This window comes from Seriola aureovittata, chromosome 16 (assembly GCF_021018895.1).
Source record: "Seriola aureovittata isolate HTS-2021-v1 ecotype China chromosome 16, ASM2101889v1, whole genome shotgun sequence".
Taxonomy (NCBI): Eukaryota; Metazoa; Chordata; class Actinopteri; order Carangiformes; family Carangidae; genus Seriola; species Seriola aureovittata.
This window is the reverse complement of record NC_079379.1, coordinates 20,691,127-20,706,144: the sequence shown is the minus strand read 5'-3', so window position 1 is coordinate 20,706,144 and position 15,018 is coordinate 20,691,127. Positions and strand designations below refer to the sequence as shown.

Genomic DNA, 15,018 nt, shown 5'->3' with positions numbered 1-15,018 from the left:
CTGTATTAAAGCGTGTTAGAAGTTGAGTGTTTTTCACTGGATCAGCCTACGTTTTTTTTTTTTTGTTTGTTTTGCTCAGCGTTGGTTCCCCCAAAAGAATTTTCTATTTTTCACACAGAGCTAATGTCGGTCCCAACACGAGCTCGCACTAAATTATACCTTGGTATTTTTTTGTGTGTGCTATATGCACCCGCCACCCCACCCCCCCAAAATACAGCTTGTTAACACCAGGTAGAAGATAAATCATTGCAACATACACTTTTCAGTCAAGGACGAGCCATATTACGCTCTTATAATTTTTAAATTATAGGTTTTCTTTGGTTAAGCGATGATTGGCCTTGATCAAATTAAATCAGGCGGGAATCTCAATCACATAACTTCACTTTCTCGTCTACAAGGTCAAAATAATGTCTTAGTCATAGTAGAGGTTAGGACCAATATTAATAATTACAGTGGATTCTCACTCTGCCAAAAGCACAATTTCAATCATTCTGCTCTCTCCTCGTGTGTGTGTGTGTGTGTGTGTGTGTGTGTGTGTGAAAAAAAGGCCTTTGCTATGATGAAAGAAACAAAGAAAACACATTTAAGACATTTATTGCTAAGAATCAATTAATCAATTAACTATGATGGTGATCATTAACAGGATCACAAATTTCAAAGCCAGAAAAATGCTGCTAAACATCAAGCATTGAAAGTCTGTGAAAAAAACACATTTCAAAGGACTCATCAGCAAGCACGCATAAAATATTTAAATATTAAACATGTAATAATAAACATGTTTATATCTTGAACTTTCAAACCTCACTACATGCTCTGAAGTCTGTATTTTCACATTTTTTAATGCAACCGCACGTAAAAAATCCTGTGAATAAACATTTTCAGTAATATAAAAATCTAAGTTTGTGCAACTTTTTGTTTTTGTTGTTGAGTTGCAAGTGATGAAGAAAAATTATATCACACACTACCACTGGTGGTATAAAATGTGTATTGACACTCAAGCTGAAAACACAGGCAAAACATTGTGATACATTAGCAGTTACACCTTGACCACGACGTCCTCTGCACAACAGTCCGCTCAGGCACCTGAACCTAACGAAAGACATATATAGTGGTTTAATGAAATAGTTTGATATTTTGAGAAAAATAATTATTTGCACTCTTGCAAAAAGTTAGATGATAAGAAACCACCATCATATTGATGTCAAGTTGATATAAAGCTACAGCAGCAACTGGCTAGCTTAGCTCAGCACACAGAATGGAAATTAGGAAACATGCAGTGCCTCCAAAACTCACTTATTAAGATGTTATATAATGTTTGTTTAATTAGTGCAGAAACTGAAGTGTAACAATGACACACTGTGGTTTTGTGAGCAGTTATGATCCAGAATATTTATTTGCTAGGCTATAAGATAGCTGTTTCTCCCTCCTTCCTTTCTTTGTGCTAAGTTCAGCCAACTGGCTGCTTGATGTTCGTATTCAACTTCACCAAGAATGCGAATAGACGAATTTCCCAAAAAGCTGAACTACTGCTTTAAATCTTTTGTTATAAGTGACAAACCCATCCGAAAATATTTCTCCTGTTCAGGAAAATGCCAAATAAATACCTTCCTCTTTGTTGCTCTCTCGTGCCGGTGTTCCAGTGTGAGTCCAGTGGAGTTTAAATGCTGTTAATCCATGTTTCACCAGTTTAGCATGCAGCTGTAGGGAAATGAGAATGAAAAATTGTTACAATCACATCATTGCGACCTCTCACACACATCTTCTTTTTCTCTTGCTATTTGGATTAGACCACCGGTTTTGTTACTGTGGTTGCGAACGTATTGTGGCGGCAGAAAAACAAAGGAGACAAGCAGACTGCAAACTGACGACGTCTTAGGGATAAGGAATAAAAATGTCTTGTGAAACAGTACAGATGCTGTGTGGAAGCTGGTGTCTTTTATCTTTACTCCTGTAAGGAGTAAACAGCGTTTGCCCTAATAGCTGCAAATGTTAGCATGGCTAGCTAACTAGTGAGGTCCAAAAGTCTGAAAGTGGTCTCAGATTTTTTGGACCCCACTGTCCACCAATACCATAGTGTTACTTATGAAGTCAATGAGAATATCATTCGCTAATGATATTATTTTGTGATGTTACAGGTGAGATTTTTACTATGAGAGTTTAGCTAACGTTAGCAGTTCAGGGGAAGTTCACACTCCAACAACTCTGACCGAGCTCGTTAGCAGCGATAGCAGCTTTAAAATGACTGTACCTGCTCTAAAATCTGCTGCTGAAGAGCCGGATCTTTCAGGTCAGCCGCAGACTGGAATTTAACCTTGTGGTGAATTGAAAAGCTGTCTGGTACTTGAGACAGTTTTTGGCAGATAAAAGAGTGCGTTGCCCTGCAGTTATCATTCCACCACGTTCCTGTGGTTGCGTTGACTGCAGCACAACTCCCATCACTGTCAGGCCGGCCCGTGTGCCAGTTTGTGAAGTTGGTGGGCCTGGAGTCAGACCAGTAAGCCCACGATTTTCTGTGAAGACCGATCCAGTGCTTCATTTCCAGCATTGAGGATATCTTTGTATTCATACTCAAGCTCCTCACAGTGGCAAGGTCTATGTGTTTGGTTTTACAGTAATGCCGAGCCTGCGCCCATGTCATCCTAATTTTCACCGCAGTGTAACTCGATGGACCTTGTTCTAAAAGAGAAGAAAAACAAAAGACAATAGATCTACCTTGAAATCACACTCATTACTAAGGCAAAGAAAGTTATATGTTGTCTGCTGGGAATAGTAAATGTATTGGTAGGGGAGTCAGGCAAAGGTACTACATCTGTTTAAACATTATCATGTTAGTATTGCCATTGTGAGTATGTATGTATGTATGTATGTATGTATGTATGTATGTATGTAGTATGAAGGGGACATGTAAACATTGCCAGAAGTTCTCAAGGTTAGTTACAAATCATACAAAAACAACTGTTTTGCAGAAGTCACAAGAATGTTTTTTAAAATGTCATGGATGAATAAATTCTTTGCCTAATGCCAAATGCACTTTAATTTTATATTTATTTAGTCTATGTTACTTTGATATTATTTTGATAGTTGTTTTCTTAGTGGTGGTTGGTTATTTTATCACAGTATTTGAGGGAATAATTTCCATTATATTAGCTTGATGTAGTACTTGTGTCTGCCCTCATGAGAACCCTATGAGGTTGAAACTGGTTGGCATTTTAAACCAGTATGTCCCACTAAATGGAAGTGTTTAATAAAACTTTTCTCATTGCTCTGCTCAGGTGAGTCCTAAGTTTTTAAATTCTGATAAAGCAGCTTTTGTATATAATATATTATATAATAAATATAATATAAAAATATTCAAATGATGCGCTGGCAGAGTGGCAGCAAGTCCTTGTAGTTTTCTTAGTAGTTTTTTTTTTGCAGTATATTAGTGTGTTTTTTGTCGATTGATGTCTTTATTCTATATTGTTGTTTCGTCTGACAATGTAGAAAATAATGTACACGAGTCGGCACCTTCTTGGTTTGAAGTGCACCAGAAACGGAGAGAGAAGCAGCTACAGCTGCAGCCCACATCTCGTCTCGCCACACTGCACAGCAGAGAGGTTCAGGACCCGTCATGCTGTATAACGCCTCAGCCAAAGAAAGTGGCTCATGAACTAATTTAATTATTATTGTTTATTATGTAAAAATAACTATTATCATTACTACTAATGAGCTGCTGGGCATCTGAATTCCGATAAAATGAAGAATCCGATAAAAGAGATTAAGTATATATTTATCTGTCTATCTTTTAACTGAACTAATCCTTCTTACCTTTCAAGCAGACTGCAGGAAGTAGTTCCATACATGAAATGTCAAGCCAATAGCCATTTTTTGTAATCACAGTGCACTGCTTCCTGAGCTTCCAGTTGTTTGGCTCATCTAGTTTCCAGCTGTTGAAATCTGTCTTTGTGTTGAAGACTCTGTTATTGAGCGACCACTCCCATTTGGTCCTTTCATCATGAAGCCCTATCCATACAAAAGGACCATGGCCCTGGATTACACTCATCAGCTTGCTGTTGAAGTCTCGGTTTGTTACGGTGGCCAGGTCATTGAACATCTCTCTGCAGTAACTCTGAGCTTCAGCCCAGGTCTTTGGCATATTCACATAGACGTACTCTTTGAGGATTCTTGCAGAACCCGCAGACAGTCCTGACGGAAAAAAGATTGTTTTTCATTTTCATCATACAATAACCATGCAACAAAATACAGCCATTGTGAAACGTATAATGACTGTCAGAGAGGTGTATAGTCAACTTTATGAACATTTTCAGGCAAGATTTCTCTGACCTGCAAGGGTGAGGATAAACAATAGTGTTGTTTTCATCCTGAAAAATAGAGAGAGTCAGAACACATTCATTTCTCTTCAATTGAAATTTGTTTTTGCTTAAAAGTAAAAAAAAAAAAAAAAATCTTAGGGATAGGGGTGACTTGATGTATGAGCTTTTACTAGTGTTGAATCAAATTTGAAAAAAAACAAGTGGAATCTAGTTATGACGGCTTAAAGGTGATAGCTCAGGTTGTTTGACGTGATGGTTTGTGGCTTATCTATAGTCATTCAGAACAGCCTCGCCCATATTTAGAGTCGCAGCAGGAGCACCAGCACAGAGGCTGCGTGATGTGCTGCTGTGGACGGGGCCATCAGCCAAAACGCGTTTTAGCCTCACAAAAGTATGCAATTTATTTTGAATATTACAATTCATCTTACTGTCAAACAGCCCTTTCCCTTGTTTTTTTCAACCGTTGAACTACCATATTCCTACGCACAAGCACACCTGTGCTTAGCTCCGTCTGACTCAAACAGCTAATCTGTAATACAACCCACGCCATTGTTGCACTTGTGCGTGGTAATTCGGTAGTTCAACGGTTCACAAACTGTAGTTCTAGTTAGGAAAGGGCTGTTTGACGATAAGATAAAGCGGTGAAAATATTCAAAACATAATGTACACTTCAACTGGATGGCCCCGTCGACAGCAGCACAACACCCAACTTCTGTGCCAGTGCTCCTCACCGCTTCCGTAAACTGGGAGGAGCCGATCTGAATCCACTGCAGGTAACACACCGTCAATGTATTAACACCTCACACAACCCCACATCAAATAACCCCAACTATCATTTTAAAGGTCACCGGCATAAAAGGTGAAATCCAACTTTACTACTTTACTTTACATTTTAAAAAATGTTCTTACAAATGTTTTAGTTTTGTCATTGCAAGGGAAACCTATCAAATACTTTTCATGTGATAACTTTGAGGCAGATATTATAGAAAAAGAAGAAGCAAAAGAAAAAGAAGAATATAGCAAATATAAATCAAAGCACAAAAGGCTTACCTTGGAAAGTTCCAACTTTTGCTCTCACAGAATGTACGGACGCATGTCAGACCTTTAAGATGTGGTCATTTACTTTTATTCAGTTTCTCCGCCTCCTCTAAAGTAATTATGCAAACCAATGCGTTCATTTGCTCCTGACTTTAAGAAACAGGATGTGGGAACATACAAATCAAGATGGTGAAATTAAGCGTGTGACCTTTAATTTGGTCATTCAAAACATTACCAGCCACCAGGTATTAGTAAACAGCGTGATTGGCCGATAAAAAGAAGTTTATTAGAATCAAATTTTAAAATCTGCTTATTCTTGTCAGGGTCTTGGGGGGGGTGGAGGCCTTCCCAGCATGCACGTGTCAAGAGGCAGAAGGACAGTCAACCATACAATTTATTTATATATTTATATTATAAATATTATATTATTTATATTTTTTAACATTTGTGAAGTTGTTTCTTATGTACGAGGAAAAATCGTCTGTTGATGTTTGGTAGAAACCTTCATTCTGAACATGAGGGATGGATGACGATGGTCATTATTATCCACGGGTTATTGTGTAAGCAGCATTTTCATCTTGTATTTGTTTGAAGTGAAGCTGCTATTAACTATTATGCAGTTTTATCTTTAATTATGATTCATATTCATTAAACTGATCATGTTTTGTACGTAAAATCTGAATCTTCAAAGTAAGTAGTGACTATATTTGTCAGGTAAAGTAGAGAAATATTTTCCTCCAAAATATGTTGAAGTAGAAGGGTAAAGTAATATTAAAATACTAAAACATAATATCTTGAAATGACTGCTCATTATATGATGATTTAAGGACTACACTTAGTAAAATGGCCGTCATTATCTTCGATGATTTTTGGATGATAAAAGACGTGGCAAATTTTATTTTTAGAAATAAGTCTTTTGCTTGCATCGTGCTTAATATGTAAGAAGCTGCGCTCTTTCCTGACAAAGATCTTTTGTGTCTTGACCACGACTACAACCACAATTCACAAACATTAAACATTAAGTTCACCTGACCTGAAACACACTTACATGGTAAGAACATATAAACTCCACACGGGACGTAACTATTCACTCTGCAGCCCATTCTGAATGTTGACATAAAATTTTACTGCTTCAGGAAAGCCTAAAGAAATAATGTAAAACCAAACTCTTCACCTCATTGCTAATGTGAACAGAGCTTGGCCTCCAATTTCCATGCACCATCAGGTGGTGAAATGGGGCGTACGACCTTCTGCTTCAGGGTCATTCAAATTATTATGTAAGCAAACAAGATGTGACAGATACTGAATTTATGACAAACACTGGCATTTCTATTTGTAATAGTCCTTTACATTCAATAAAACAAATAACATAACATAAGATAAAAACAAAAGTGATACAATAATAGAAAATATTGCACATTTAATATCTAAGTATTTTGTTGCTGCATTTCAATGTACAAATAGAAGTACAGCTCTGTGAATGTTAAATAATTATACAATATTAAATACATACCTCTGCGGGATTCATTGTTGTGCCTGTCATCTTCCCAGTTTGCCGGTTTTAATCTCCCACTCCTCAGATCTGTGTTTCACCTACACAGGCCTGAAGTGATCACACCAACCTCTACTCTTCATGATTTGTTACCGTGAATGCATCATATTGACAGAACTGGCCTGCGTTCTGCACTTGAGCTCGGGCAGATGGTGAAGTTGAGTGTGTGACCTTTCACTCTTGGGTGATCTCAGCCATTCGCCCTGTGATTTACAGCTGACAGCTTCCAGTTATGGATGGTTCTCAGTTTCAAGGCTGAAGGGCACCAAACAGATGGACAGAGCTGTCTCTAAGGAGAGGTGGGCATCTGACTTCAGGTGTCTGTTTTGACTGATGGATTAACCTAGAGCTCCCTCTTGTGGTCACTCTGTGGCTCTGCTCTCTAACCGTCACAACACTGGTTTTAGCTTCAGAGTTCGGTTGCAGTGAGCAGAATCATGAACCTGACATCAGTCAATCAAATACAATGGAATCATCGTGTGATGGTACTGAATATTGAAGCTGACTGTTTTGGCTGTTTATGGGCAGCTGAACAAGATGTAAACACAGTATTTACATATTCGGGTTTTTAATGAGCGGCACTGTGGTGCAGTGGTCAGCACTGTTCCCCCACAGTAAGAAGGTTCTGGGTTTGAACCTTCTGGCCATCTGCGACCTTTCTGTGTTGAAAGGTCCAAAGACATGCAGGTTAGGTTAAGTTGTGACTCTAAATCGCACGTAGGTGTGAATGTGAGCGTGACGGGTTGGCTCTCCCCGTCAGCCCTGTGATAGACTGGCGACCTGTCCAGAGTCCAATGTCTGCATGGATTGGCTCCAGCCGCCTGCTTTGAGTTTTAGTTAAAGAACTGCAACACGTCTCTACCAAAAGAAAGCAGCTCCTCATCCGTAAGTGCTTCTATTATTAAAGTGAGACCCTTGACCCTTTTGTGAAGAACCCTTGGTGTTCAGATGATGGTTTTTCTAAGGTGGTTATATTAAAATTCTGATGGGCAACTGCATTTCTATCAAAAGGACAAAAAAGAACATCATTTTTAATTTGTCATATCTTTACACATGAACATCCCATCAAAGAGAACCTGAGTGGAAAAGACAGAGAGTAACTTAATTAAAGATCTGAGACAAATATCTGTGTGAAGTGTGTGTTGGAGAGTCAGACAGGCAGCGAGAGAGGCTCTTGCTGGTGTTAACAGTGATATATCAAGTCAATGGAGTGAAACGGCTGCGTACTCTGAATCATCTGCTCTAATGTCGGCGTGGAAATCTGCCAATTCTCCGAACGAACGATGCTGGTTCTGCGTGCTCAATTGACTGTTTGGTTGTCTGCCTGAAAGTGGATGAGCGTGTGTGTGTGTGTGTGTGTGTGTGTGTGTGTGTGTGTGTGTGTGTGTGTGTGTGTGTGTGTGTGTGTGTGTGTGTGTGTGTGTGTGTGTGTGTGTGTGTGTGTGTGTGTGTGTGTGCGTGCGTGCGTGCGTGTGTGTGCGTGTGTGTATACTGCAGTTGGATGTAGTGACAATTGACATATTTTAAACATATTATCCAGGGAATGAAGGAGGGTTTTACCAGGAGCTGAATTATCCTTAGTGCTCTGTAAAACAAACAGACCCATTGATTAAATCTGGTGAAAACACTGAATAAAACAGTGTAGTGTTATATACAATCTGTGTTTTGGACACATGAGATCCAGGGCTGTTAAAATATATAGTTTAAAACAATCAATATCAAAAAAGCATATTGTAAAAATGTGACTTAAAACTGGATAAAAAGTCAAATTTGATAATTCTGACCAACAACAACGCTGATGTATGCACAAAGGGAATATGACGCCATTAACAGGCAACAAAATGAAACAGACCGTAACCTTGATTAAAATGATGGATTTCTGAAAGCTGAGGAGCTTTTGCGTTAACCAACAAATACTTGAAATGGCACCCAGGAGCCTGGTTGGAAGCATCTTACGGCAACTTGAGTGTAAAGAGCAAAAACATGCTCTCCAAAATTGGTAAGATTGCAGGGAAGGCGACTGGCAAGTCACAAAAACAACTTTGCAATATATTTGACAGTGCTGCACACAGGAAGGCTCAACACATAGTTGCAAATATCTCACACCCACTGCACTCAGAGTTTGAAGTGATTCTGTCTGACTGTCGATTCGGGGCCCCAAGGACCAGCCGGAACATATACAAGGAGTCTTTTATTCCCTATGTCACACAGGCATTGAGCACAAAATGATCGCACCAGGGAACAAGTATTACTTGTCTTGTTATTATATAAGATTTGTTCTCTGGTATTTTTAAAACATATCTGCTGATACCAGCTCATGTATTTACACTATTGTATCTTGTACATGTTGCATGATTTTAATGGTGTGTTGTGTTGTGTGGATTTTCCTGAACTTTGGGAGAAACTAAAGACAGAATTTCCACTGAGGTGGACGATAAAGTCAATCAATCAATCAAAGTTACATATTAAACCTTTAAGGTGTACTGTATGTATCATGCAGTTAGTGTGAACTGACTGCTAACTAACAATGTATCACATCATTTTAAACTTTTACTTACATCTGATACATAATTTTGATCTGACACCAGATGGCAATGTTGCCTTCAAGATTCATGACCATTCCCAAGCCACTTCCCCCTCCTCTTCATCCTCCTCCTCCTCAAGCTCGGTGGATCTGGCGCGACAGTCGGATCCTCTCGCCATGCCGGTCACGCCCCACATAGATATCTGCCTGTTTCTCCAACATACACACACACACACACACATACATACTATCACATAAACAGTGATACATGTGCACACAATTGATCACACACATGCTATCACACTCAGACGTCTCATAGATTGAATGCCCTCCTGCATTTTAACCCCCAAATTCATTGTCAGTAACCACACCAAGCTGCAGCTCTTACATCTCCATCTCTTTGCGGTAAAGGTAAAAGCCTTCCATCATATCGTAGTGTTTCCAAGCCAAATGGTATAAGACATCATCCCACTTGCTCCTATTTTTATCCATTATTACAGTCATCAGTGAGTGAAAGACTTGATGGCAGCAACACAGGTGGAAAATAGACTGATTCATTGCAATTGATCAGCCAATTGAAGCCAAAGTGAAAACAACTGCAGCCAAGCTGGTTGGATTTGGTTTAATACCCAAGATGAACAGTTTTTTAAATATAATTCCCTTGCTCCAAGCTCCAATAGCATTTCCAAAGTGCAAAATACGTTACAGTGTAAAGACCGTATGGATTTTTCAAGAGGGAAAATGACCTTGTGGTAAACTAGACATAAAAGCTGCCTATATTTGGTTCAGGCTGTACCCTGTGCGTTGGCTTGTATGGCGTCACTATTGTGCAAACCATAAGCTGTCACATCACCAAAAGGAAAACGAGGGTGTGCAGTATCACACAGTGTCAAGCTCAGAGTGCAAACAGGCATCATTCATAGCTGTGGTTCCACCGTAGTATCAATAATATGCCAACAACCAGCACTTGGTTATTTACTGACAAAAAAAAAAAAAAAAAAATGCCATTACATGTATGTACACATAAATACAGAAATACACACACATTAAAACACCATCTCCCTACGTGTGGGAGACAGAGAGAGACCATCACCATGGAAACAAACGTCATGTAGCCTAGTCTCCCACCATCCACCACCACCCCCTTCCCCAATATGAACTCACCCCCACTTCTCTGTCTCTCTCTGTTGCTGCCTGTCTACATGCTTCTCCATTTCTCCTCCTCGCTTTACCTTTCCCATCATCATCCACCTTCCCCAAATACCTCCCTCTATCTATCTATCTATCTATCTATCTATCTATCTATCTATCTATCTATCTATCTATCTATCTATCTATCTATCTATCTATCTATCTATCTATCTATCTATCTATCTATCCCATAAGAGGATTCCTCCTTGCGTGTGTATGAATGTGTTTCTGTTTCTGTTTCTGTGTGTGTGTGTGTGTGTGTGTGTGTGTGTGTGTGTGTGTGTGTGTGTGTGTGTGTGTGTGTGTGTGTGTGTGTGTGTGTGTGTGTGAGAGAGAGACAGAAAGTGAGAGTTAGAGCCAGAGAGAGAGAGAGAGAGGGTGTGTATGGGGGATGGGTTGCCAAGACAGACAGTCGTGATATGAATTACCTAAATCTCACATATTCCCCCAAATCCTTCCTCTCCCTTCTTCTAATGATTTATTATTGATGTTCACCGATCCATACTGTATTGCGCTCCATTCGTTAACATATTTCATTGGGTGTGAAAATGTGTACCGTGACAGGACGTAGTCAGCGGCACATATGTTAATGGTTAATTTGGTCTCAAAATAAATACTACATCCATGAGTCCATCTGTCACTCCATCCAGTCACTTCCTGTACTCCTGTCACTCTTGTAGCGGCGACAGGGTGAACATGAGAACCCCGGGTGTTCTCTTCTCCAGCAGCTTTCTTCAGCTCCTCTGGCTGATCCCCACGTTCCCATGGCATTCTGGGAGATGCAGTGTCTCCGGCATGTTTTAAACTGGTATGTTTCTCTTAAGTGAATAAAGGTTATGTCCGATCTGAGCGTCGTCTAACGTTGTTACTCCTGATTTAATAGTGAAGGAAAGAGCCAGGAGGAGAGATCGAACCACACTTCACTTTGGTGGCTTTAGTCTAGAAAGCGTCCCGAGTGATTGGTTAATGATGCAAAGATGCTCCACAGAATGATTTAGGAGGTCCTCTGTACCCACAGCTGTCAACTCTTGAACGACTGCCTGTTCCCTGATTCGTTGTATTTCTGACACAATATGTAAGTTTTTAATTCATATTTACTGACTTTATTCTATTCTGGTTTGCATTGGTCCCATTTTTAGGCACTTTTTATTTATTAATTGATTGATTGTGCTAATATGTTGTTCTTTCATTTGGCGGGTAGGTGGGCACCAATGTCTCCTTTGAGCATCTGTTAGTCTGTGTGTTAGTGTTGCTACTTTTGTTGTGGCGGTTTGTCTGTCGTACGTTGTCTTTCTGTGACTTGTCTCGTATGTTTATCTTTTTGTATTTGTCGCGCTGCACGGGTGATCAAACTAGTTCCCCTGAGGATTATTATTTATCTAATCGAAGTAAATCATGCGAGTGCGTCAGAATGCGTGATGCTGCAGCCCTGGAGCTGGTCAGACTTAATGTAATGCAGCCATGGTTAATGTTGTAAACTACACCTGTGGTCCTCTTACCATTACATGTCAGAATAACCTGCTGGATGAGGCTGATTTCATGCAAGAAGGTGAGCTTACAGTTGTATAACCACACTATGTGTAAAGATAAACATCCTCAAGCACAGATTTTGTATTCATGCAACCTCAGACAATCTGTACTATGCATTTAAAATGCACATCCACACAGTTGTGTTCAACTCCGCTGCTGATCACGGTGAAGTGATACTACTGTATGATTTGATGCGTAAGGTCTAAACAGGGATATGGCAATAGATCAGATTCCTCCCACACAGCTCTGAGAAGAGCACTCATCAGGCCCAGGCCTATGTTTGGACAGTAGGTGTGTCACACAGGTGTTGGCAGGTGATAGTGGCAAAGCGTGACTGTTTCTGGTAAGGTGAGGGACATCATTTTTTTTTTTTGTGTGTGTGAGGTGTCAGAGGTGTAACTAAATAACACACACTCTAATCCTTATTTACTAAATGATTAAATGATGAATACAGCCACCTGTTTTGATGTCTTGTTATTTTATGACGCACAGCTTGATGTTGACTTTGGTTTTCATTTGCATGGTAGCACATCAGTCAGTTAAACTTTGAACTGAGCTTTTGTATAGATGCCAGCTTTGGGCACAAGCAAAAGTTACTAAACACTACACCTTGTGACATTATTTCCTGTGTATTGATAAACTGATGTATGATGCATCATTTGTAAGAATAATTATGTAAACATTCTGGATGTAATGTCAAAACAAGCCAAAGCATATTGAAATACCCAGATCAGTGATTCGAACATGTAATAAACCAAATTATATGGCAGGCTGTGTTGTTAAAATTGTAGTGCAAAGTTATTTTTCTTGTAATGTCAGTTTACAATTCAGTGATAGCGAAAGTAAGTAAGTAAAAGTACTAATACCGCACTGTGAAAATACTTCATTATGGGTCAAAGTCCTGCATTAAAAAGACACTTTGGTAAAAGTATGTAAGTATAATCAGGAAAATGTTTTTAAAGTAGGCTATTAAAAGTAAAAGTACTCAGAGAAATTCCCTCCACGATGGATATATCATTATAGATTATATCCATATTATTATTATTTCTCATGCACTGCTGTAAAAGCAACATTTTACTGTTGTAGTTAGTTTTTTATTATTTTGTATAGGACTAGAACTGATGATTATTTTCATCATGAATTCATCCACTGATTTTTTTCTCAATTAATTGATTGTTTGCTTTGTAGAATTTCAGGAAATACAAATAGAAAAAAAAAAAAGCATCACAATCACCCAAATCTCAAAGTGACACCTTCACAACGCTTGGTTTTTTTTCAACCAACAGTCCAACATTTTCAAATGTAGAGGAGCAGAAGTGTTAAGTGTCAGAGGGTCAGCTGATCACCTGCCACATGAAACTCCTTCATGTGTTTTAGCAGCTCAGGCAGATTTCACTGCAAACTGACACTCGAGCTGCTGCATGAATCAGTCTCACCTTCAGTACCAGTGGTAAACTTTAACAAGGTGACAATTTAAAGAGCATCATTACAATCACAAGCTCACTCCCCTTATACTGAAAGTACAGTTTCTCACACACACACACACACACACACACACACACACACACCTTATTGCTTTCTGTTCAAATATCACCTCACCTGGTGGTTCTTATCAGCTGCTACAATCCTCTAGAGTGGAGATATTTTGATAAAGTTGCCACTCAGGACACTTTAAGTCATCTAAGGTTCCTCTCCTCTCCTCTCCTCTCCTCTCCTCTCTGACCTGTTCATCTTAATGCTGCAGTCCAAGCTTCCTAATCCATCACAGTTTACGGTAAAGGCCATCACTACCCTCTGGCACTCCTCTTTCATCTGTGTTTTCACCTTCTCTTTCGCCAATCACGCTCCACCTTGCTTTCATCTCCCCTCCAATCCGAACCCCCCTCCCCCGAAGGTTGGAGGGAATTAGCCAGAGGCAGGTAGACATGGAGGGGTGAAGGGATGGAAATTGGAGAGGGATGAGCATAATGGTGCTCAGTATATTTTCATTGCCTCATCATACAGACAAAAACAGTTTCCACCAGAATTGTATTTTTGTGTCGATGTGGAGAAGAACCTACCAAGGGCCGTAATTTCCTAGATCCGCATCGCTAAGGTTACGCGCTCATTCCCAAGCAAAGGTAATCAATGCGATACATAAACCACCCTAGTCATGTGTTGATTTCTTAACTGGTTGTACACGGGAGCCTCTCCTGGGCTTGCTGAATGGATTAGCTCATTAGGAATGTGTGACAGACCACCAAAGGACACACAAATGATTCCCAGATTGATTAGTTCTGTCTGGACAGTGTAGCCACAAGACTAATAGTCTGTCATCCATTAGCAAGGTCTTTTACCTCGCTAACTTTGCTGCTCCATCTTCCACTCAGGTGGCGTAGTTAATGTCCTTTTTCCTCCCTCTCAGTGATTCTCTCCCGGCTTTAAAGAGAGAAACGCTTCAAACTACACTACATTAAAGCTGCACTCAATATTTTTACACTAATTATAGATCAAATTATGTGTGAGGTAAAAGGGATCGCTTGTAGTGACAAACCCACAGCTAATTATCGCACCGCATTTTCCATTCCCCCTCAGCTTAGCTTTTAACTTCTTTTAGCTAATTGCTTTGTTGTTTGCTTCGCCTTCACTGCTCACATCTGCGTCATTTCCAGTTGCAGCAAGCAGCTAATTTCTGAGAAACCCTTGTTAAACCCACTGTACTTCACACTACATGGTCAACCCCAAAACAGCAGACAGGCAATGTTAGCAGCTAGCTAGTGGACACAGCGGAGCATTAAGCTAGCTAAATAATCAGATTTTTCCCTGAAGAGCCGGCGAATTGGTGAGAGTCGTCTCCCCATCTGTTTGATTCATTGTGTCGTGCCCCTCTA

General features: G+C 39.7%; 1 protein-coding gene across 3 annotated transcripts; it reads right to left on the bottom strand.

The window, feature by feature from the left end:
- Window positions 1–578: 578 nt before the first annotated feature.
- On the bottom strand, window positions 579–7,028 carry LOC130183600 (macrophage mannose receptor 1-like). Of its 3 annotated transcripts, XM_056399177.1 has the most exons (6): window positions 6,865–7,028; window positions 4,324–4,361; window positions 3,808–4,185; window positions 2,249–2,676; window positions 1,605–1,698; window positions 579–1,089 (listed from the first exon to the last, which is right to left on the bottom strand). In XM_056399177.1, the coding sequence occupies exons 2-6, from the start codon at window positions 4,358–4,360 to the stop codon at window positions 1,076–1,078; spliced, it is 951 nt and encodes a 316-aa protein (XP_056255152.1). In that variant the 5' UTR covers window position 4,361; window positions 6,865–7,028; the 3' UTR covers window positions 579–1,075. The 3 variants fall into 3 exon arrangements, with proteins under 3 accessions (XP_056255152.1, XP_056255154.1, XP_056255153.1); XM_056399179.1 differs by lacking the exon at window positions 4,324–4,361 and having other exon boundaries at window positions 6,865–7,026; XM_056399178.1 differs by lacking the exon at window positions 6,865–7,028 and having other exon boundaries at window positions 4,324–6,851.
- Window positions 7,029–15,018: the final 7,990 nt, after the last annotated feature.

Coding starts and splice junctions, on each gene's coding strand:
- LOC130183600 (XM_056399177.1), bottom strand. CDS start 4,360: ATGAAAACAACACTATTGTTTATCCTCACCCTTGCAG. Junction 2,677..3,807: donor TCCTGCAGTCTGCTTGAAAG/GTAAGAAGGATT, acceptor CTTCTCTTTTAG/AACAAGGTCCATCGAGTTAC. Junction 1,699..2,248: donor AGCAGCAGATTTTAGAGCAG/GTACAGTCATTT, acceptor ATTTCCCTACAG/CTGCATGCTAAACTGGTGAA.